At 35.0% G+C, this 24,667-nt stretch overlaps 1 protein-coding gene and 1 long non-coding RNA gene across 2 annotated transcripts; one reads left to right on the top strand and one right to left on the bottom strand.

Moving 5' to 3' along the window:
- Nucleotides 1-5,192: 5,192 nt before the first annotated feature.
- Nucleotides 5,193-23,821, bottom strand: LOC131156214 (uncharacterized). Its single transcript, XR_009136931.1, has 2 exons — nucleotides 23,271-23,821; nucleotides 5,193-6,683 (listed from the first exon to the last, which is right to left on the bottom strand). It is a non-coding gene; the product is annotated as an uncharacterized LOC131156214 (long non-coding RNA).
- LOC131156213 (small RNA binding protein 1-like) lies at nucleotides 16,829-17,952 on the top strand. The gene is made up of 2 exons (XM_058109727.1): nucleotides 16,829-17,084; nucleotides 17,381-17,952. The coding sequence occupies exons 1-2, from the start codon at nucleotides 16,977-16,979 to the stop codon at nucleotides 17,759-17,761; spliced, it is 489 nt and encodes a 162-aa protein (XP_057965710.1). The 5' UTR covers nucleotides 16,829-16,976; the 3' UTR covers nucleotides 17,762-17,952.
- Nucleotides 23,822-24,667: the final 846 nt, after the last annotated feature.

Here is a 24,667-nt window from a genome sequence, read left to right as displayed (position 1 = left end):
AAGAATTTAAAAGGTCAAAAATGCAATGAAGAGAATACAACTAATTACATCCTACTTGATGTTTGATAACTCAAATCATACAAATTTATTAACCACACAATATTGTCTTTAATATTAAATTGCTTCTAAGAAATTATATTTTTTCCATCTTTTCTTCTACTCCAATGCATACATAATTGTTGATCTCGCTAGGGCTAAGCATAATTTGGATAAAACCGAATTAACTGAGTAAATTCGACCAGTTCAGTTCGGTTAAAAATTTGTTTGGTTCGATTCGGCTTTCATTTTCGTTGAATTTCGATTTTCGATTTTTGGTTCGGTTAATTCGGTTAACGAATTAACCAAATAGTATAAATTAATAATAAATAATTATATATATTATATATTAAAATATTTTATATATTATATGTAGACACCTCAAATTGTTCGGGGTCTTAAACAACAATAACAAAAAAGTAGAGTTTTTTTTTTTTTTTTTCATACAAAAATACAAACAAAAAAAAAATAGAAATATAGAAAGAGGAAAAAAATACATTTTACATTGGAAACTTAAAAAATACAATAAAAAAAAGGAAATTTGAAGTAAGGGAGTCTCGGTTCTTCATGTTGGCACCTGCATACACACACAATTCAAATTGAAATTAGAAAAATCATAATTTAAAACTCATTTAGCTACTTAATATTGATTGAGTAAATTTAAATTTGGCTTATCAAATTTAAGTTAGCAAATTAGTTTTAACTTTGATTTGTTTATTTGAATTTGATTAGTTAATTAGATTACTCCTTAAGTCCTATAAATAGGAGCCTCAGACAAGTAAACATGGAGATGCAAGATTCATATGGTGAGAGATACAACATTCACGTAGCATAGGTTTGTGAGAAATTCATTGTATGATTTGCTATGAGAATTACAGAGAGAAAGAACAGACAAGAGAAGTTCAAACAGTAATTCATAGCTAGAATCACACAAGCAAAATTTCAGTTATAGAATCTGTAGCCTAGGAAGGTTGTCAGGAAAAATTATTGGGTTCGGAGGTTCTAGAGATTAGAATTTGAAGCTCAAAGTTGCGAAAAAAGGACTTCGATATTGGAGGAGTTGAAGACCACAGGTATGTGTTAATTTTAAATTTTGTTTTGCAGTATTTAATATTATATTTGAAATACGCTGAATTCAAAAAGCTGAATCTAAGGTCGATCCAATTTGGATTTGGGTTTGTCAATTGTGAAGACCAAAATATTGGGCTGAACTAAGGTCTGAACCCAAACAAGATTTAACCTAGGTTTAGATTTAACTCCAAATCAAACCTGTTTGTTTCGTGGGAAAATAAAGGAAAAGCCAAGAAAAATAAAAATAAGTTGTTAACTTATCTGTGAATTATGAGTTTTGGTTTGGTTCTGAATGTTCGAACATTTGCATTTTGTCTACCCTGTGGTTTTGACTTGCAAAATGAAAATAATAGTAGAATAAGTATTTGAGAGACGTAAAGGAGAAATAAAAGCAAAAGAGAAAGATGTGAAGACAAAAAAAGAAATTAAAGAGATGAATAATCAGTGAGGGGAAAAAAGCATATCAGCGAAAATTTGAGAAAAGAAAAAAAAAGAAGGAAAAAAATATATTTTTAGAGATCCGAGAGGGAAGAGGAAGAAGAATAAGAGGAAAAAAAGGAATAAAAAGAGGATGAACGGAACCTAGAGGGAAAGAAGAGGGAGGAAGAAGAGGAATAAGAAGAAGAAAAATAGAGTGTACATGTCGAGAGGATGAACAGATCCGAGATCGGATGGCTGAGAAAAGGAGGAGAATAAGAAGGGAGAGTGCGTGGGGGGGGGGGGGGAGAGAGGAAAAGCAGAGAGGAAAAAGGAGATGGGAGAATAAGAGAACGGAGAAGAAGGAGAAAAAGAGGAAGAAGCAGAGGGGAGAAATCCGAGAGAGAGAGAGAGAGAGAGAGAAGAAAGATGAAAAGAAAGAGAGGGTTTTTTATTTTATTTATTATTTTAATTTATTCATTTATTTTATTTATTACTCTATTTAATATTTTAATTTGTTTTTAATTTTAAAATTGGAGAAAAACAATAGAAAAATCACAAAAAATCAGGAAAAGTAGAGGACAATTTGAAAAAAATATTTTTGAAATCAATAAAAATATTTTGAGTTATTTTGACTCAAAATTAAAAAAATGGAAAATAAAAAATATAAAAAATGAGAAAAACAAATATTTAAAAAATAGCAAAAAATTTCAGAAAATTTTTTACAAAGACTTTGAAAAATATGGGAATGTTTTCAAAGATGATTTTTGATTATTTTACTTATTTTTGGTGTGAGTGTATCCCAATGATTTCAAAAAAAGTAAAGAGGTATTTCAGATCTCATCTGTATTAGTTCTAATGAGGGTTTATCTAACAAGATCCCCTCGTTTGGAAGTCTTATTAGATATTCCTAATCGCACAGTGACTTTTATTTTTTTTTTAATCTTCCTTCTTTATTTTATTTATTTATTTATTTGTTTACTTATTTATTTGTTTATCTCTAAGGGATTAATTAAAGACCATTATCTTCAATTTAAGGACAATTCATGACTAAGTAGGTACTGTTCGTAGAATGAGTGTGTAGAGGGTGCTGATACCTTTTCCTTGCATAACCAAACTCCCAATCCCGATTCTGGTAAAGCAGACTGAGACTACTGGTTCCTTAGCCTAGAAATAGTTTATAAACTAATCAATGAGTAGTAAATAGGTATTCTAACCGCACAAGGTAAATAATAGGTTAGTGGCAATTCCATTCAAATTTAAATATTATTATCCTTTGCCATTCTGGACCCTTATTTGGGACGTTGCAACAACTTGACAACTCTGCTGGGGACATAGAGAGTCGAGCCATCAATTAGTTTGGAATTATCCTGTATATGAATTTTATGGTCTTTTGATTATTCTATGATGTTTTGTATGTGAATATGAATTGTTGTGTGTGTGTGTGTTTTTGTGAATATTTTGCTTGTATATAATTCTTATGTGGTTAATTCTTGTATGCATGGAATGGATGGATAAACATGTGCAGGGTCTGAGGATATGTTGGGGTTAAGGGGGATAAACTTTTAAAATTTATGTGAGCACACACATTTTCATGAGCCTCCTACCCAGGCTTTACCTTTTAGGAATATATAGGAGTGTAATACCGTTAGCTCTCATGAGACAAGGTCTTTGGAGGCGCATGAACCAGTCTCCTCATATGAACTTTGCCCAAGCCCATTGGGTAAGGATATGAGAAATGTTGGAAACATGTTGTTAATAATGAATAAAGCTTGAATCACACATGTTTTAACTCTAATTTCCTCTCTTAGGATAAAGCCTTGGAGAAACCTATAGGAGATAAATCCACCTGAGGTTGGGACAGAAGGTTCATCCTTCTTCATATGACTTAGTCTAGTCTTTGTTGTGTCTATTTGAATTCCTTTGTGTGGTTTCTTATGCTTTGTATCCATTTTAGGCATGCGTGATACTTAGTCAAAATTTTGGAAGAATCCTAAGTCACCTTATGGACAACTCAATAGTGGTATACAATGAAGAGGAAATAGAGGTTTAGCAGTGTTTTGAAGTCCAACAAAATCATTAGAAAAGTAGTTGAATTAAGGAATTGAGGTGATTAAGGAAGGACCTGAGGGGCAATATGGTCAAGTCAATACGTTCAACGAATTAATCCTTCCAATTTCCAACCATTGTGCCTTTAATAAAACTAACTTTTTCTGATGGGGGTTTGTTGCCAGGTCTTGCCTCAGCAGGAATGGTATGGTTATAGGGAAAAGTATGACTGCATTAAAGAATTCCTAACTAAAAAATTTGTCAGAAGCATAATACTCAGTAAGTGGGGCAATTTTTAGGAGTTAGTAGAGGAAAATAAATTTTCGTACAAATCAGCGAAAATGACCTGAGTCGTAAGTTGAGGATTGTGTATTAGGAGTTGGGTTGAATTGAGAGTTTTTATTAGGTGATAAGGTTTTTTTCAAGAATTCTGGCAGTTGTTTAGGTTGCATACATATTCATGCATTTGTGTGCATATTCATAAATTTGAGTACATGTTCATGCGCAATTTCATTAAAAAAAAAAAAAGCATTTGCAGAAAGAATCATCCAAACAAAGTTCAGGGGTGTCAACATTGAGCAATAAAATCATCCTTATAAAACCAGAAGGAAGGTCCGAATAATGAGTGAGCAAATGGAGAACCGTGTGATGGGTTTGGAACAGGGTCAGGAGGAAATGATTCAGAATGTAAGGGAGATTAAAGAATAGAAGAGTTGGCTCATGAAAATGATGACCATTATGAATAAGGGAAAAGCTGCACAGGTTTCAGAACTTGTGATAGAAGAGGAACCTTTGTTCCCACCCGGGTTTATACCTATGGAAACTCACCCTCTAGTTCAACCAATGAATGCGGTGACTGGTCCTGGTCCAAGTGCACAACTGTTCAACCCAAATGTACTAGTGTCAGGGTTCCCGTCAATGGGGACACCACCAATTGTAATTCATGATTTTGGGGAGAAGGAAGCAAGCAAGGAGAAAACTCCAAGCTTGGAGTTTAATCGTAAATACGAGGTGTTAGAGGAACACCCAAGGGTGATGGAGGGAACAAATGTGTTTGGTTCAGTTGACGCATTCAATATGTGTCTAGTGCCAAATGTGGTCTTGCCTCCAAAATTCAAAGTGTTAGATTTTGAGAAGTTTAATGGTTCAAGGTGTCCCTTGACTCATTTGAAGATGTATTGCCAAAAAATGGCAGCATATTCAGATAATGACAAACTTCTTACCCATTGTGAAAGTTGAGGTGTAGTCCTAAGAGGGGGGATGAATTGGGTTATAAAATTTTTTTTTAATTCTTTTCAAGAATTCTTAACCCTTTTGATAATTTAACAATCACACAACATAGGCTTATTTACTTATTCAATCCACAAACCAAAATACAACACAAGTAATCAAAACTTTAAACAATCAACCAACAACCAATCAACAACTTTAAAATAAACAACCAAAGATACCAAATTAGGATAAAGTATGCAGCTCTTCAGCACTTTCAAGTTTTGCAACCTTGTGAATGTATGAGTATGTTTCAAGCCCTGTATTAAATGAAATTGTTTGCACTTCTTTTAATAAAGATTTTCGCAAACGATTAAACAACGTACTCCCTTTTTAGTTTTTTCCAAACATTTAATCAAAACGTACTTTCTTTTATTAAGAGTCTTCTTGTTCTTCTCAGTTCTTAACTTTTGCTAACTGCACTTTACATTCACACACAACAAAGTATATATGCTGAAAAGTAAAGAGAATAAGGAAGGAGAGTGAAAACACGTTTTTTACGAGGTTCGACTTATCCCCATATTATGTCCTCGGCTTTGGCCAATACCACCAAAAGATTCCACTATACCATTCCTTTTCAGGTGGAACAAACTGTTACAAGCAATACCCCACGCTTAAACATTCCTTCGCTAGGCTAGAGTAACGCCTCTCCAAGTCATACCCCACACTCGGTCACTCCTTCATAAGGCTAGAGCAACGCCTCTCCAAGTGATACCCCACGCTTGGTTACAACGATCCGATAGCCCTAAACCGTCAAGAACTACAAGAACAAGAACAAGAACTTGTGTACAAAAGATGCTCTTAGTACAACTATAAGCACAAAATATACTTCAATATAAATCTCAATGTAGAGAAATTGAAGCTCACCTTAAACCTATTACTGATATAATCTTTCTTTGAATGAAAGATTCAAACTTTAAAGCTCAATTTCGGTGTGAGAAGATCAGCAAGAACTTAGTTAAGAGAATAGCAAGATGTGAGCAAGATAGCCTTTGTGAATTGAGAGCACTTGAGAGTATGTAGTTGCTGAAAATATTTCTTGGTGATAAAAATCTTTGTTTTGGGAACTATATATAGAGTTTAAAAATTTAATTCCTTATTCCTCAAGTTTACTTGGAGTGTTGCTCAAGTTTGCAAAAAGTTTGGAGCCCAAGAAACCAATTTTTGAAACTTTCCTGTTAGTAATTTTTAAAAATCTCTCAAGTGGTAGTCGCCTGTCATGCATGGTCAGGTGTCTGTCTTAGTTAAATTTGAAAGTCAGAACATTAGCAATCGCTTGTCAAAACATTGGTAGTCGCCTTAGTTGACAAGGCAGGTGCCTGTCTGGCTATCGTGAGGCGCCTATCACCTTTCTGTCTGCCAGTCTAAAAAACATAAAAAGAATCAGTCGCCTGTGGGTTTTTGGTTAGGCGTCTGATGATTTCAAAAACACTTGTTTTTTAAGATTTTGATTTTACAAACTCTTTTCTCTTGATACCTTCATAATTTATAACTTTGGAAATTATATTTCAAGGTCTTTAAAAAATGGTTTCTAGGATTTTTAATTTTTCCTAAAGAGCTTCAATGTTTTTATATTGAGTTTTACTTGAAGTACTTACATAAGACTTCCTTAAGACTTTAAATCCTTCAACTCTTGGAGTCTTCATGTATGTCCTTGCTTTGAGTCATTTCTTGAGTTTTCAACATACTTTGAGCTTCCATGATATTTGACAAACTTTAAGCTTTCATGATATCTGTCAATCTTAGAGCTTTGTCATCCTTTGAGCTGAGTTTTGCTTGAACCACTTGTTTGTATGTTTTCGTTGTACTCTTGTGATTACTTGATCTTGAACTTTAAATTTCTGTTACATGAAGATTAATATTCACAACTCAAACATGTTAAATAACATTTTATTTGATATCATCAAAATAAGATTAGTAAGCCATGTTAGGCCAACAATCTCCCCCTTTTTGATGATAACAAATAAGATGCAAAAAATGAGTAAGCCTTTAAAAGGCTCCCCTTTATAATTAAGCATCAACTTAACAATATTAAATTCAATATCATGCTCAACTTTTTGTCCAAAACTTCTCCCCCTTTTGACATCAATCAAAAAAAGAAAAATATCAAGAAAAATATATAAATACCAAGACAATGAGCAACTGTAAGCAAAAGTATAGATTTAGTGAAGGCTCAAAACAGAAGCTTTGCATTTATCATGCATAAAAAGATAGACAATAAGTTTCCAAAGCAGCATGAAAAAATACAAAAGATTGGTATATCACAATTTTCAATGATTTCCATAAATCATGATATCATTATTTAACAAGTCTTACTCCCCCTAAATGAAATGTTTCTTATATTTAATAAATTCAAACTTTCATTTGAAGTAAAAACTATATATTATGAAGATACCAATTATGCTTTTAAATTGATCATGTCATGCTTCAAATATTAATTATTTCATGTAAGTGCTCATGGATACCAATATCGAGAATCATGTCAATATCATAACATGCTTATGAATACAAATATGTTGTGATGCTCAAGTATCAATTAACATACTCATGGATACCAATATGTTTCATAGATATCAATAGTAATATTATATCATGAGCTACTTATGGATATCAATTTATGTTTGTAGATACCAATTTTTAAAATCAACTCTCTTTCTCCCATTTTTGACATTAATAAAGAAGGTTATCAATAAGCATATGTATTCTAATGCAAGGTACAACTCAAGACAAATAAGCCTTGGAAAATTCATCCATTGATTGTGGTCAACAATATTATTTTGTTTCAATATGATAAGTATCAATAAGCTTAGAAACTTGTCCTTATCCCCTATTTCAACATATCTGTTAACTTTGGTGTATTCTCAAGAGGGGGGTGAATTGGAATTTTAAACTTTCTACCTAGGTTAAACTAAATAGCAGCAGTATATTCACAACCTAGGGTCTGTCTATACAGTTCCAAATGTGCAGAAAAATAAAACGTGCGAAAATTAAATCATGTGCAACATTCACAATATCACATACACGTGCGGTAAATAAATTACAAAAAAATAAAATGCACACACGATATGTATTGGGGTTTGGCCAATTGTGCCTACGTCCCTGCCTCTAACTCGTAAGCCCGAGGATTCCAGTAATGCTCACTTAACAGGTGGAGCGACACCAGTTACAACCAGGTCAATTCACAGGGCTGACCTCAACCTACAATTGCACCTTACTAGGATGGTGTACCTAGCTTTCCTAATCGGGTCTAAGCCAATCCAGGAATATTCAACAGGGCTAGTCTCCCTCTTCAGGCTCACGCCTAAAATACAACAAATATAAAATTTATGTAAATGGAAATGCTTCTTACACAAGTTGATATGTACCACTAAGTACAATCACAAATCAATACACACCAAACATGTAAAAACGATAAGCTCAGTGGTGTATATGTGCAATCTACACTTAATACAATGATAATCTCAAATATGCACAAGAGTGTACAAGCAAGCTAATCTTTTAAAGCAAATTATATCAAATCTCAATATCAGATTAGAGTTTCAAAGATGCTAGTAATAATATTCAAATGAACTCAAAAATATTTTCTCAAATTGTATCAAGCACAAGAGTTGTTTGAAATCAAGCTTTGTAAAATATTTTGCACACAAAAAGAATGCTTAAGGAATCTTGCAATATCAATGCTAAGATCCTCAAGCTAATGAGTTTTTCCCAACACAAGATTTATCAAGTTAAATCTGTGGAAAAACTCTTGCTTAATTCTCCAAAATCAATAACAATCAACAATAGCACAAATGAGAGTATTAAGCAATTTACAATAGAGGACTAGCACAAAAAGAACTCTCACAATACTTTGATTGATCAAAGGAAGGAGTGTATGAGAGTATTTGAAGTAGTATAGGAAAAATAGGCTATTTGAATTTGAGAAGATTTTTCACTAATGATTTTGCTAATCTCTGCTTAATTTTCACAAATGAGCCCCTATATATAGAAAAGGTGAAAATTATAACTATTGGGGACATATATGTCATTTTTAAAAAAGTTTAAGTGAGGTTAATAATATTTGACAGTGTTTTAACCTCGGTAAATTCAGACAACCTGAAAGGACTGGTCGAACGACTTGAGAGTTCGGTCCACCGAAGTGCTCAGTTTGGTCGACCAGGGAAAATTTGAACTAAGTGTTCGGTCGGCCATTCATAAGGTGATTCCTGAACCTTCGAGGTTCAGTCGACCGAAGTGAGTTCGGTTGACCGAACATGGGTGTTCGGTCCATCAGCCATGATTTGTATTGAAAGTTCAGTCAACCAGGTGGTTGGGAACACCCCACGTGTCGGTTCAGTCGACCAGAGCATTACAACTCATTTTCGGTTTGGTCGACCGAAGGGTCAAAATGTTGACTTGGTGAAGGTTCGGTCGACCGAATACTTCTGTGCATTACAGTTCGGTCGACCGAACATGCCTTTTTCGAGCATTTCGGTCCTAGTCCCTTTATAAGATTATTCCTATTCATATGATGATTGAATTTAATTCAATAGGGCATATTTTAATGCAGACATGAGGGTCCTAAGGTCACTCCATGTCATTTTAAGCTTACTAGAACTTATCGTGCATGTAATGTATTGATTATTACAGATCATTTCCTATTTACTATTACAGACTCGAATTACTATTATAGACCCGAATTAATATAGATTATAATAAAAAAAAAATCTTCTCGGTCTTTAGACTTGGAGTCTTCATTTTTTTTTTTTTTTTATTTGCTCATATGGACCTGCACACAAACTTGATAGACATTAAATACCTTAGTAGTTGTCATTATCAAAATCGGGTATGACCTATTAGGTCAACAACATCTAATATCCTTGTATTATGAAATGATTTTCCATAGATTAGATCAAGGAGAATTTTCTTTTTGAATAAGCCATATGCTATGAGCATAAAACAAGTTCATTGCACCTACAATACCTTAATTAGCAGTATTTCATATTTTTTACGTATGAGCTTTGTTAGTGATTGATTTTGTAAATCTCAAGTATGTGCACATAATATTATATGTTATGCTCAAAAAAAATAAAAATAAATTAAACCTTAAGTACTTATAACTGTTCATCTAAGGTTATGCTTTTTCATTCCTTTAGTTATAGCTGAAATATTCACCATGATATGCATAGTTAATATAGACTTACAGATTATGCATCAAATATTTAAGGTAGACATATCTATTTATATTTTATGAGTTAAGTACTTAAGCATGTCTATTATCAGAGCACGTATATGATTATCACATTATTTCTTTTAGGATTGGTTAACTTAAATTCTATAGGTTGTTGAGTCATTTCAAATCCATTTCATTTCAGCATAATTTTCGCTTTCTTAACTCCTAATAAGAGAATACCTAAAATCTATGGTTTATGAACTAGTATTTCATCTTGGTACCCATACTTTCTTGGGTCCGGTTGGTTTAACAAGATGTGTTTCTTTTATTTTCCAAACTTGTTTAATTTTTACATCTTTTCTCTTTAATATGTCCCTTCTTCAAACTTAATATGTCCCTTCTTCTTACATAGAAAAAATGTAGTGTGAGTATAAGCATTAGAGGAGGTGCTAACATAGTCTTTGGAGGCTTTTGTAAAGTACCCCATATAGAGGTTCTTTTTCCTTATATTTTCAACTCCATTAAACCCTATGCCTTCTTTGTTCAAAGACATTCTTTGTGCACTAATCATTCTATCAAAATTTTCTTTTCCTTTAGTGAGGTTGTAGATGATTTTGTCTTGATCCTCAATTCTTCTCTTAAGATCATAGATGTAACAACCTGGAAAATTTTAAATATGTAAAATAATAAGAAAGATAATAAAATGAAAAAGGAAAATAGAAGAAAGGGGGAAAAGAAATTTTAAAAGGTAATAAGCAGGCACTCGTCGACGAGCTAGATTTTCTTGTCGACGAGTAATCTTCTGAGCCTCGTCGTCAAGTATATTTGTCACGTCGACGAGGATTTATCGAGAGAGGTTCACAAAATTCTAAATTTCATCGATAAGCTCCCGGTCTCGTCTACGAGTGGTGTTCTTGGGCTCGTTGATGAGTCCAGATGTCTTGTTGACAAGGCCACGTGGCAAGTTGCTTATAAATAGGGAAACATCATATTTTAGCAGAGGAATTTTATTTTCTTCAGTTTCTCTCTCTCTACCCATGGCTCATCTGCCTTCTCTCTTCGATTTCGGCTGAATTTAGCTCGGTTCGATGATTTGAAGCTACCATGAGACTCCTGGGAAGATTCTTTTCAATAGGCACCATGGACTTAGGACTATGGTATCCTAAGGACACCGGATTTGAAATGATTAGTTATTCAGATGCAGACTATGCAGGGTGTAAAATATATAGAAAGAGTATAAGTGGCATGAGTGGTACATGTCACTTCCTAGGAAGATCATTAGTCTCTTGGTTCTCTAAGAAACAAAACTCCGTAGTTTTATCAACTGCTGAGGCTGAATATGTAGCAGCCGAGAGTTGCTGTGCACAAACACTATATATGAAACAACAGTTAAGAGATTTTAACTTAGAATACACAACTATTCCAATTAAGTGTGATAATACGAGTGTGATAAACATATCTAAAAATCTCATTTCACACTCAAGAACCAAGCACATTGACATAAGACATCACTTCCTAAGAGATCATGTTCAAAAAGAAGACATCATTCTAGAATTTATCAATACAAATGATCAATGGGCTGATATCCTCACTAAACCTCTCTCAAAAGATAGATTCATAATCATTAGAAGAGAGCTTGGTCTACTACATAGTAGAGAAATTAAGTGAAAGGAAAAAGCTTAAAAAAAAATCTACAGTCAGCCAACTGACTCTAAAGTCAGTCGACTGACTGAATTAGTTTTCTTGGAATAGAGGCCAGTCAGTCAACTGACTCTTAAGTCAACCGACTGACTAAATTATTCTTCCTGAAATAGAAAGCAGTCAGCCAATTGACCCTAAGGTTAGCCAACTGACCCTGAGGTTAGCCGATTGACTGAAGGAAAAACCCTAGGCTCGTTTATAAAAACTCGAGCCATTCGAGTAGTCAGTCAACTGACCTAGGGTTTGTCTCTTCGTGTGCTCTCACTCTCTCCCTTTCCTCAGCTTCCTTTCATCCATAAACACTTTGTTTGGTAGCTTTGTTTGTATGATTTATTTCTTTCCCCTTGTTTTTGAGTGATGTCCAAAGGGGGAAAAATCTGAGAAAAGCAAAGATGTAATGAAATGTTAAGTTTGTAAGCCATAATAGTCATGTTAAGTTTGTATGCCATAATAGTCATATTAAGTATGTATGCCATATTGAATAGCCACATGCTCGGTATGAATACTCTTTATGTATATCCATATATCCTTAATCTTATGTTGAGTATGTTACTTGTATATTGAATATCCTTGATTTTGACTTAGAACACATTGACATTTTTCACATAATATATGACTGATGTCACATGCTTAAAATGTTGAAAAATTAAAATTGATGTCACATTTTTAAAATATTGAAAGAATGCTTACAGTAAAGGGGAGCCTTTTCATAGGAACCCTCATCTCTGTTCCTCGTTTGTCATCATAAAAAAGGAAGAGATTATTGGCCTAACTAAGGTTTTCAATCTTGTTTTAATGATAACAAATGAAGGATGTTTTAACATGTGTTATTGAGTGACTTTATTTCAGGACCAAGCCAAAGGACACTCATGATTAATCAGGAAAGCAAGCTGTAAATCAAAGACAATTAAATGAAAGCTTATAAGAATATTGAAAAAATAAAAGACACATGAAGAGCTTAAAGGTTTGACAGAACTTAAAGTAATGATTGAACCTCAAAAGACTACAAGACCTAGTGATTAAGGAGATTATGTTTAGAAGAATATTTGTAAGTATTTCAAATTCATTATTATTTAGATATGTGAAGCTCTTTAGAATAAGAAGACTTAGAAACCATTTCTTCTAAAACTCTTGAAAATGATTTTGAAAGAGTGGTACTTGAGCTTTTCAAAATGAACTATAGTTTAAAAATCAAAAATGAAAAAGAGGACTGGTCAGTTGACTGACCATTTTTGAACTGGGACCAGTCAGCCGATTGACTCCTTAGTCTGTCTAGCTGACTAACTATTTTGAACATAGTTTAGTTAGTCGAGTGACAATTTATCAAAATTAATTTTTTGAGAGACATAATGCTATCAACCGCCTGTCCAGCCGACTGACTAGTATAAAAATGACCCAGCTGAGTGAGTCAGCCGACTGACTATTCAAAGATTTTGAATTTTGAACTATATGAGAAGTTTTTCAAAATTAATTCTATGATTTAATATCTTTTGAAAAATTACCTAAATACTCCATGTCAACTTGTTAAATGAGGAAACTTTTCTTTAAGAAGTCTATAAATACCTCTCTTACTCAATGAAAATATACGCTCAAGCAATACACGATTTCTACGCTAAAACTCTTTTAAAACTTATACTTGCTCACACTCTTGCTTGGGGAAACTCTACGAAATTGCTGGTTGATTAAAAAGCTTTGGTTCTGATTTGCAACTAAAATTTCTATATCAATAAGAAAGAACTATTGGTGACTTCTAAACCTTGAGCTTCATATTTTCTATTTAGTTTTGGTTTTGAAGTACGATTAGTGATTTAATTTGTGCAACTTGCTCTGTGTTTGAGAGTGTTTTTGTATGCAGATATCCGTTCATTTCTACTAGATCTTTGACGGTTCAAGGTATAGTTGGATCGTTGCACCAAGTATAGGTTATTGTTTGGAGAGGTTTCTCTTCCTGAAAAAGAGGTTGGTTATTGTAAAGGTTTTTTGTTCCACTCAGAAGGAATAAGGTATAGTGGAATCCTTAGGTGGTTGATATAAGGCGAGGACATAGGCTGGGGTAGGCCAAACCTCATAAAAACATCGTGTCACTCTCTTATCTTATTCTCTTTAAATTCTAGCAACAATATAAACTGCGTAGATGTGTTAATCTTACAAACAACCTTGGATGTTAAATAGACCTAAGATTAAAATTGATTGGGTTGATCATCATTGATTGCGGAAACCGAAAGGGAGTACGTTGGTTAATCAACTCCTAAATTCTTTTAACTAAGGGTTTATTTAAAATCTGAGTTATTGAAAAGAGTGATTGGATGTTATTTTAATCTTTAGTTCAAATGCCAACTATAGGACTTGCACAGTCATATACAGGGTTGCTAATAATTAAGCTGAATACTGCAAAGCATACTTTAATTGATTACTCATATTGTGTTTGATTGGTTTGAATAATTGATTATTTGGTTGTTTATGTTGTGGATGTGGATTGAATAGACTATGTAAGTTTTTCGTGTGGATTGCCTAATCAACAAGAAAATAAGAAGTCTTTAAAAAGAATTATAAAAGGTTAACATTTTAAAAAGGGACTTAAAAGAAAAATTTTTAATAACCCAATTCACCCTCTCTTGGGACTATACCTTAGGTTTCAGTGTATAAATGTGGGCATGTGAATAAAACAGAAATCAGAAGAAAAGATAATAAGACAATGGTGTATCTTGCAAAACTTAAGAACGGAAATTAGGTTGAAATGAAAGGTCGGGACATAAAGAACATTATCTAAAGTGAGAGTGGGAGAGAAGCGAACTGATCCAATAAGAGTAACGGTGGCATGGGAGCCATCTGGTAATTGGACTGTCGGACCATGGACTTGAAAAGATTGGGTCAAAATAGTGGGTGTGAAAACCATATGATCGGTTGCACCACTGTCAAGAATCCACAAATGATCATTATTAGACGTATCTGCCAATGAAGAGTTGACACTACCTACTTGGTGTGTCATGGATTGCGAAAAATGAAACCTTTTTTTTTTTTTCGGGTCAGACTGGGTCGGGATTAGACCGGATCGGGGCACAGTCTGAACCGGGGCACGGGTCGTAGGGATTCGGCTTCCTGGTGTGGGTCGCCTGGGCTTGGATTTGTAGCTATGAAAAGAAGGTCATCTTCAACCTCTAATTCAGACGAACAAACGTGTTCTCTGATTTGTTAAAGACGATGACGAAGACAATCAAGAGATGACGTCAAATTGGACGGCAGAGCGTAAAGAGGATTACTCAAGATGCATCACTAATCCATGAAGGCGCAGTTCTAAAAGAGCAACGAGTTGATTGAGGAAGACGATGTCAGAGAATGAAGTTGACAGAGACGCTGATAACGATGTCAAACACTTCAAGGAAGAATGACGATAGAGACAACAACATCGGAGGTCGTTGATAGCAGAGACGAAGATTAAATAGGGAAGGCTTGGTCAGCGCCAGCAATCTGCAGTGAAGGAGTGACGGTTCCTTCGTTTTCGTCGATGGTAGAGCTGGTGGTGAGCTCACCATACAATCGGAGCAAAGGTTCGACAAACCCGCTCTGATACCATGTTAAAATTAGAGTAAAACGGACCATAGGAATAAAAGAAATATAGAAATAGAGGAAGAATAATATTAAAAAAATAACTCTATTCAATTATATATTTTACAACACTTACAACCTCTATTTATACTTGTAATTGGGGAATGATGGAGTAAATTTAAAATCAATCCTAAATCAATTTCCACGCTCCTTTCTATAGTAAGAAGATTTGCTAAACTTTCTCAAAGGAAATATCACGTAATTGGGGCCTTATATTTGCTCCTTAATTTGTTGTCTTCCTCAACAGTTAGAAAAAAGTTATAGGGTAATTATTGACCAACTAAGGATAATATATATATGAAGGGGATCCTAGGCTAAGTTGTTCACGAGATATTCGGTGTTTTGCAAGAAAAATAATTGATTTGATCTCGTTTATTAAAATAAATGAGTTAAAGTTAAACTTAAGTTTGAAACTCAAAAACCAAATAAATCGAGTTTAAGCTAGATGATGCTTGAATTGTTAAACTTGTAGGTTAAATTTTTTTAGCTTATCTTATGATTTTGTTATTTATAAGCACACAAATAATTTGACACATGAGTTAGCTCATCAAATAAGTTCATATGCTTTTTTTTTAATATTTTTTTCTTTTGATTTTACGTGGGAACTCTTACTACCGATGAATCCTTCGGACCTCTCGTTGCGGCACCAAACCCACAGAGAGACGACCTTCCCCCTGGTTCGCCATCTAGGTTAATCAGATGTAGACACAACTTATTTACAGTCGAGTTAGACGTTCGGCCAACTCACCTCTCATGACCCATCTCAAGACACTTACCCTAGTACACAGCTGAACTGAGTTTGTTTGTTTGTTTGTTTTTAAGTATTTTTTGCTAGTAAACCCTAAATCACATTTTTTTTATTTAGCCTATAAAATTTATTCATAAGTACAAGGTAATAAAACACAAGTTCAAGTATTTCAATATTAACTGCAAATGATTAGAGAATTTACATTAATGAATATTCGAATTTAATTTTAAACCTACTATTATTAATAAAAAGTTTAATAATATTAGATTTGACTTTTTTAAACTTGCTTAAGCCCATGGATAATAAAAAAGTCAAATATAAATAAAACTTACCTTGATTCATAAATTAAATGAACAAGTTCAAGTTTGTTTACTAAACAGGTCAAATATAAAACTTCTTTGTTTGAAGCATCTGACAATAATAATAATTGAGAAATGACATAAATCTAAAAAAATTAGTTGAATAAAGTTTGAATTAATGTAAAATAAATAAATAAACATGACCAGTCATACTAATGCAATATAGTCTCTTATGGTTTATTTTTGAGAATATTTATTACTAAAACAGTTATACATTATAATGATTTTGATTTAGACTTTTTGAAAGTTGTATTTAATATTTTAATAGCTTAGGTATTTTATAATTCTTATCAATAAATAATTGTAAATTATATTTTTAAAAAATTTTGGTAGGTTCTGATTTTGAAGATTTTAATCGGGATAGAATATTGCCCACAACCAAACAGGAAGCTAACCGTAGTTAGCACGGCGACGCGAGTGCGCAATGCGCACGCTGATCAAATTAACCATAGTTAGCCAATATCATCGCTATAAAATTAGGGTTTGAGCCCTTGCAGAAGATCGTGCTTCCCTTTTCTTCTCTAGGGTTTTCTTTACTGCTTTCTTCACTTTAATCATTTATATTGTGATGGCAGACGTTGAGTACAGATGCTTCGTCGGAGGGCTCGAATGGGCTACCGACGAGCAATCCCTGACTTCGGCTTTCAGTCCTTACGGCGAGATTATCGAATCGAAGGTCTGTTTTGGTCCGTCGCAGAGATCGGATCTGTCCCGATTCAGCGGCTTGGTTCATCTGAACTGAACTGATCTGTTTACTGTTAATCTGATTACGTGACTTTCTCTTGATCTGTGCTATCTCTCTGTGTTAACTATGATCTTTGATACTTAAATTAATTCGCCGTAAACGGTACGTTCATCTTCATCTTTTATTAAAAGACGAAGATCGATCGATTTTAATGTTTTAGATCTGTTTTCTTGTGATTGCTACTGAAGGATCTGTTCTGATCCGGCGGTTCTATGTTTAATCTACAGATCATTAACGATCGGGACACTGGGAGGTCGAGGGGATTCGGATTTGTGACCTTCAGCAACGAGAAGTCGATGAAAGACGCCATTGAAGCAATGAACGGCCAGGATCTTGATGGCCGTAGAATCACCGTTAACGAGGCTCAGGCCCGAGGCGGAGGTGGCGGCTACAACCGTGGAAGTGGTGGCGGAGGTGGTGGCTACAGCCGTCGCGATGGCGGCGGTTACAGCCGTGGTGGTGGATATGGTGGTGGCGGTTATGGTGGTGGGCGTGATCGCAGTTATGGTGACGGTGGATACGGCGGCGGACGTGAACGCGGTTATGGTGACGGTGGATCCCGCTATTCTAGAAGCGGTGGTGGTACCGACGGAAGCTGGAGGAACTGAATCTTTAGCGCTAGGGTTGAATGTTATGATGAGTGTTCTAGTTTTGCTTTGATGTTCTGAAGATGTTTTCTTGTTATGATTTTGTGTTTCGTGTTCGCACTTTTTTGACCGATGGATCTCTCCTGTCCATAGTTCAAATATCACTATCCTAGGTGTTAATCGATTTCTGAAATGAAAAAATGTTTGCTCAATTTGATAGTCTTACGATCTTGTTTGTTTTTTTTTTATTTCTCGATTGAGATTTCTGAATGTTTAGATTTCTGCCGATTTGTGGTGGTTTTGGAGATGACCAAGCATCAAGATCTTGTGTTTGTTTAGAAATTGCACTTAGTAATTTGATATCCCTAATTATAAGAATGTTAGTTTATTTTCTTTCGAAGTATAATTTTGATTATACCAAAATATTTCTGCGATCCGTAATTATCAATTGTGGCCTAAGAAATCAGGATAATCTCAATGGAACAACATTACCCTAATTGTGATTTTCAAATACTAGCCCAAAATCAGAACCGTAAATGATTGAATAATTTATTTTAGATAGTCAACTCTTATGTTACTCTTTATTTTAATTAATCCAATTGTGGTTTGATTGATAATATTATGCAGTTGTAAGCACCAAAAGCAAAATGAAAACCATTTGTGGCCTAAATAACAAAATTAATTTCAATGGAACAAGACTAACCTTAATTGTATTCTAATTTTCAAATACTACAGTCTAAAAATAGCAACGGTCTTGGTTCAATGCTACGAAAATGGAAATGTGAACACACTATGAAACAATCCCTCTCAGCATTTAATCGAATCATACATGCATTTCTACATTTCACACATACTACAAATAAAGTGGCAAAATTCTATATTATACTCCTGCGATATAAGTCACGCCTCCCTAATTCATTAATTATTAATATTAATATGTCCAAAATTAATACTCAGGGGAACAGTTGCGAATCTTGAAAATACACACATTAATGAGTTCCAAGGCTACATTTAAAATTTCCATATAGACTCATTAAAAATCCTATAATCCCCTACGATTACAATAATGCCCATCAAATATCGATGGAGGGTCAAATTCTACTACTATAAAAGGGGGACTTAAAGAAGAGGTAAGAATAATGCCCATCAAATATCGATGGAGGGTCAAATTCTACTACTATAAAAGGGGGACTTAAAGAAGAGGTAAGGATCAACTCCATGTTATTCTCTTTATATTAATTAACCCAAATGTGGCTTGATTCATAATATATGCAGTTTGTAAGCATAAAGAGCAAAGTGAAAATCAATTGTGGCCTAAAATATCAGGATAATCTCAAGGGAACAACATTAACCTTGTTGTATTCTGATTTTCAAATACTATAGTCCAAAAATACAAATGTAAATGATTGAATAATTTATTTAAGATAATCAACTTCATGTTGTTCTCTTTAATTAACCCAAATGTGGTCTGATTCATGATGTATGCTTTTTGTAAGCACAAAAAGAAAAATAAAAATCAATTGTGGCCTAAAAATATCAAAAATAATTTCAATGGAACGAGACTAACCTTGTATTCTAATTTTCAAATACTGCAATCCAAAAGTAGCTCCTTTCTTCACACTCTGAAACAATCTCTCACAGGCATTTCATCGAACATCATACATCCATTCCTACATTCCACACGTACTACAAATAAAGTGGCAAAATTCTATCCTGTGATTAAGTCACGCGTCCCTAGTTCATTAGTGTGTTGCTTAACAGTAATGAAACCAAGGAGTAAGGGAACATTAGTATCGATCATTAATATTGATGTCTAAAATTAACTCATAAAGGGGAACGGTTACGAATCAACTATTAAATCCCTCTACATAACGGACGTACAAACTTTAATGTACACACTTTCATAAGAAGAGCGGTTACAAGACTACACTTAAAACTTCCATATAAATACCTATAAAACTTCTATACCCCCACAAGTACAATAATGTCTATCAATATCGAATTAATGGAGGGTCAACCTCTACCACTATAAAAAGGGGACTTGGAGAGGAGGTAAGGATCACTATCATTTCTACTTCTTTCTACTGTTACTTTATTTATGGGGCATTCTACATTCATTATGTAAAAAATATATTTATGTTTAAATCTATACAAATCCATATTTAGATCCTCTTTCAAATATAGAATTATTGTAAAAGAAAATAAATTTAATAATTATTTGTCCAAAAAGTTGAATCTGACTTGCACTTAGATAAATAATTTTTTACAAAAAGTATTTTTCTAAAATTATTTTTAGAGCAAAATAAGTATTTTTTTGAGTACTTATAAATAGTTATTGTAAAGAGAAGTGAGTCAGTGACAAATTTATAAATTTTGACACGTATTAGCAGGACTTGTTATTTCTCTTTCTTCTTCTCTTTCCCTTGTTGCCTCCCCTTCCTCCTCTGCTAGGCACCGTCTGTGGGAATCTTTTGGAAGTTTTTTCAATCCTTAATCATGGACACGTCATACAACTCGAAATCAAAACTTGTTGTGGGTGCAGTTGTGACCAATCACCCGAGTCCATATATTCCGCACCAATTGGCAATTCCAACGTGACAAGAAGCGAATTCCTTGCATTCTAGAAAAGGATGGAGAACACATTCACCATGATCCTGCAACAGAAAATGGATCATAAGGAACTCGCTCCTCATGCTAATTGAGTAAAACTTGAGTGATATGGGAAGGTCGCAGTCCTACTAGAAGTAGTTGATAAGGCTTCTAATCCAACGAGTAAGGTGGAAGATGCGAATAGCGTGGGTATCTATGAAAAACGATCCCACAAACTAGAAGAAAAGTTCAAAAGAATCGAACAATTGGAAAAAATGATGAAGGAAGTTCGCAACAATCCCTTCACAGGAGAGTCCTCAGTCAAATCTTCGAATCCTCCTTTCACTAAAGAGGTAAGGGATGTTCCTTTACCTAGCAAGTTTAAAATGTCGAATATTGAAGGGTACGATGGTTTCTCCGATCCTATTGGTCACTTGGACACCTTTAGAGTGCTAATGCAATTACAAGGCGTACTTGATGCAATCATGTACCGAACTTTTACAGTCACTCTAAAAGGAAATGCCAAGGCATGATATTGAATTTTGAAACTTGGTTCCATTAGATCCTTTTCCTAAATGGAGCAGTAATTTACTGGACACTTCGTCAGTAGCCGGAATATAGCAAAAACTTCGGCTCATCTGATGAGCCTTGTTTTAGGATGCCACCATAGAGATTCGGAGCTTGGATCATGGGATAGTAGTAGCAGTCCTAACAACGACCTTCCAGCTAGGGGATTTCCTAAATTCACTTGGGACGAAGCCCTCGGTTAACATGGGAGAGCTTATGATATGCGCCCAAAAGTACATCAACCTCGAAGAAGTGATGACCACAAGAAGGAGTCGAACCGACTTGAAAAGGAAAGGCTCAATGGATTAGCACAACTCATGAGGCCCAAACACTGACCCAAGAGATAGCACAACTCATGAGACCTGAAGACCGGCCCAACTGATGAGCACTACTTACCATTGTGGCCCAATTGATGAGCACAACTCATGAGACACAGAAAATTGGCCATACAGATGAACATAACTCATGAGGCCCAAACATTGGCCCAACTGATGAGCACAACTCATGAGGCTCGAAAAACTGACCCAACAGATCAACACAACTCATGTGGTTTGAAGAACTGGCCCAAAAAATGAGCACAGCCCATGAGGCCCAAAAATTGGCCCAACTGATAAGCACAACTCATGAGGCCCGAATATTGACCCAACTGATCAGCACAACCCATGAGGCTTGAAGACCAGTCCACTTGATGAGCATAACTCATAAGGAAGAAGAGAGACTAACAATTGCTCAGCAGAGTGACCCAATTTATAAGTAGAGTTCATAAGACTCAAAGACCAGCCCACTTGATGAGCACATCTCATGAGGCAAACAAAGATTGAGGACTGCTCAGCAAAGTGACCCAATTGATTATTAGAGCTCACGAGGCCCGAAGACTAGCCTACTTGATAAGCACAACTCATGAGCAAATAGAGACTAAACGCTGATTAGAAAAGTGGGCCAACTCATGTGCACAACTTGAAAGGCTCAAAAGACCAACCCTATTGACGAATAGGGCTCAAAGTTTGGAATAGGTGATAAAAATTTACCCAAGACGCAACTCAAATTATTAGCTCGGATGAAGCCAAGTAGAGTAAGAACCAGCTTGGATTAAGATAGAAGATATAAGAAATCAGCTCGGATGAAGCCGAGTTGAGCAAGAACTAGCTCAGATAAAGCTGGAAAAGAAAAGAAATCGGCTCAAATGAAGCCGACCAGAGCAGCCAATGATTTGGACGGAGCTGATTAGAGTACCAAGGCGACTCAAATTAAGCCTACAAGAGCAACAATGCGGCTCAAATGTCACCAAATAGTAGTGGTCCGAATCTAATCAAGCTGATCTGAGCAGCAAAACGGCTTAGGTGAAGCGAATCAATGGAAAGGAGCAGCTTGAATATGAGTTGATTAAAGAAACAAAATGGTTGGGGTGAAGCGTAAAAGCAGTAGGGCGCGGCTTGGATTGGGTTGATTGAAGGAGGCTCATACGAAGCCCAATAGAGTCCCATGCGGCTCAATCGGATGAAGCTAAGCAGTGAAGGGAACAATTGGGATGGAGCCAACCAAAGAAAAAATGCAGCTTGGACAAAGCTAAATGTTAGCTCACCCGCTCGAATTGAGCCGAAATATAAAGAATTGGGCCCAAAAAAAAAAAAAAAAAATCGAAAGACTGAAATAGTTGACAGAGAAAGATTCAAACTTTTTAAACTTGTCTAAAAAATTTGAAACTAATGAGGAGCAACTAATATGCTCAAAATTAATACTCATAAAGGGGAACGTTTACAAATCCACCATTAAACCCCTCTATATAATTCACGTGCAAACTTTAATATACACACATTCATGAGAAGAGCGGTTGCAAGACTACACTTAAAACCTCCACATAAATACCCATAAAACTCCTACAACACCCATAAGTACGATAATGCCCATCAATATCGAATTGCTTGAGGGTCAACCTCCACCGCTATAAAAAGAGGACTTCGAGAGGAGGTAAGGATCACACTCATCTCTACTTCTTTATACTCTTGCAATACAGAACCTTCCATTAGTCCCTTACTTAGGTATGGAGTGATTTCCGAAGTACACTCGGATCCTCCAAGTCATTCTTACTTGATTCTTTTCAAGTAGTCATGATCAATGAACGATTTAAGTAGGTCATTCGATTTTTGATAGTAACAAAAATCAAATAATAATAATTACAAAATTAAATAATTTTGTAAACACATATTAAACATCAAGAAATAATTAAAAATTTCATATAAATTTCTCATAATAATTTTATCGAACACTTCACATGCATCATTATGGATTTGTTTTCTTATGGGATCAGATTATAGTATGCGGTGGGATTAAATGGGGGTTGTTCAAAGCATTGTAAACATAGATTTTAACTGACCTCAAAGATAAAATTAGGAGCTTAGATCCTCAGATGTTGTTGTCTTCCAAGGAAACCCATGTTCAGAAAGAAGGAATCCAAAATGTTGGTTGGAAAGTCGGATGAGCGGTCGTTGGATTGTCAAACTCTCTAGTGTCAGTATCAATTAAGGTGGAAATATCGGGGTGGGGGAGGCGAGAGTGAGGTGAGTTTATATTTATAAAGCATTGTGGGAGAGTATCAGGAGGGGTGATTTCTGCGCGGGGGATGGTGATGCAACGACCGGAAGGTGTGATGATGGATGACTAGAATACTGATTCATCGATGAACGGACGATGGTCACCGGCGGAACGCATAGGTTGGGCTGCAACGCACTCTGCGTTAATGAATTTTGGGGTGAGAAACGCAGGCAAAGGGGCGATTTCAGCAAGGGGATGGTGATGCAACAACGGGAAGGTGAGATGACAGATGGCTGGAATATTGATTCATTGAGTAGCGGACGATGGCTGCAGGAGGGACGCATGGTTTGGGCTGTAACACACTCTACGTTAGTCGCATCTTTTATTTGCAACTCTCTTGGCTATAATATCAAATGTCCTTTAGTATCATTGATATAATTATCATTTAAAATAATATTAAAATAAAAATTAAACATCCATAAATATATGAAAATTTGAAAATACTCTCTAAAAAGCCATAAAAGAGTAATGGTTAAAATGCAACATACTAAATATTGTAATAACGGAAGACTTATGATGTAGGGCATTTCTAAGTAGTCCTAATCCTACGGTTGACTCTCTTTGTAGTACACACACAATATAACAATTTAAGGTGACAATTGAATTCACCAAACATGAACATCACAAACATATTCTAGTGATCACAAGTTGTTGAGATTTTGAAAACGTGTATGATTTGGTTTAAAAACCCTTAGTTGATAATTTCATTCAAGTAATCAAGTTCACTATGAAAGATGTTATATTAGAAGTCTTAGATCACAAGTCCTAGTATACAAATCAAATATCCCTAAGCACGATACTAGCAAGCATTTTCATGTTCAAAATTTAGAAAGATTCAAAGAGAATAAACAAGGTTTTCAATCAAGGATTCAAGTAGGGTTTCAAGGCTTACTAAGGACTTTTATGGGCTGTTTTAGATGGTTACAAACAAGAAATTGAAATGAGCTTACCAAGAGGTTCAAAATGACAAACACCAAGGGACATGAGTACTCGATCGCACCACGAACAAGTTTGTTGGTCCTTAGAAATCTTGAGACAAGAATGAATCTTGAGGAAGTGTGTGGTCGTGAGCTATGAAGGAGGAGTGGGGTGTGGATTGTTAATGATGAAGTTGATGTTGTTGTGGTCTCTCACCACCCAATCTCCGGGAGACGGAACGTAGCCTCACACTACTCAATC

This window comes from Malania oleifera, chromosome 5 (genome assembly GCF_029873635.1).
Source record: "Malania oleifera isolate guangnan ecotype guangnan chromosome 5, ASM2987363v1, whole genome shotgun sequence".
NCBI lineage: Eukaryota > Viridiplantae > Streptophyta > Magnoliopsida > Santalales > Ximeniaceae > Malania > Malania oleifera.
Note: the sequence above shows the minus strand (reverse complement) of the source record. Positions and strands in the feature narration are given on the sequence as shown.

Excerpts from the sequence above, each read along its gene's own strand:
- LOC131156213 (XM_058109727.1), top strand. The coding sequence starts at position 16,977 with ATGGCAGACGTTGAGTACAGATGCTTCGTCGGAGGGCTCGAATGGGCT. Across the intron at positions 17,085-17,380 it reads GCGAGATTATCGAATCGAAG|ATCATTAACGATCGGGACAC; the intron begins GTCTGTTTTGGT and ends TTTAATCTACAG.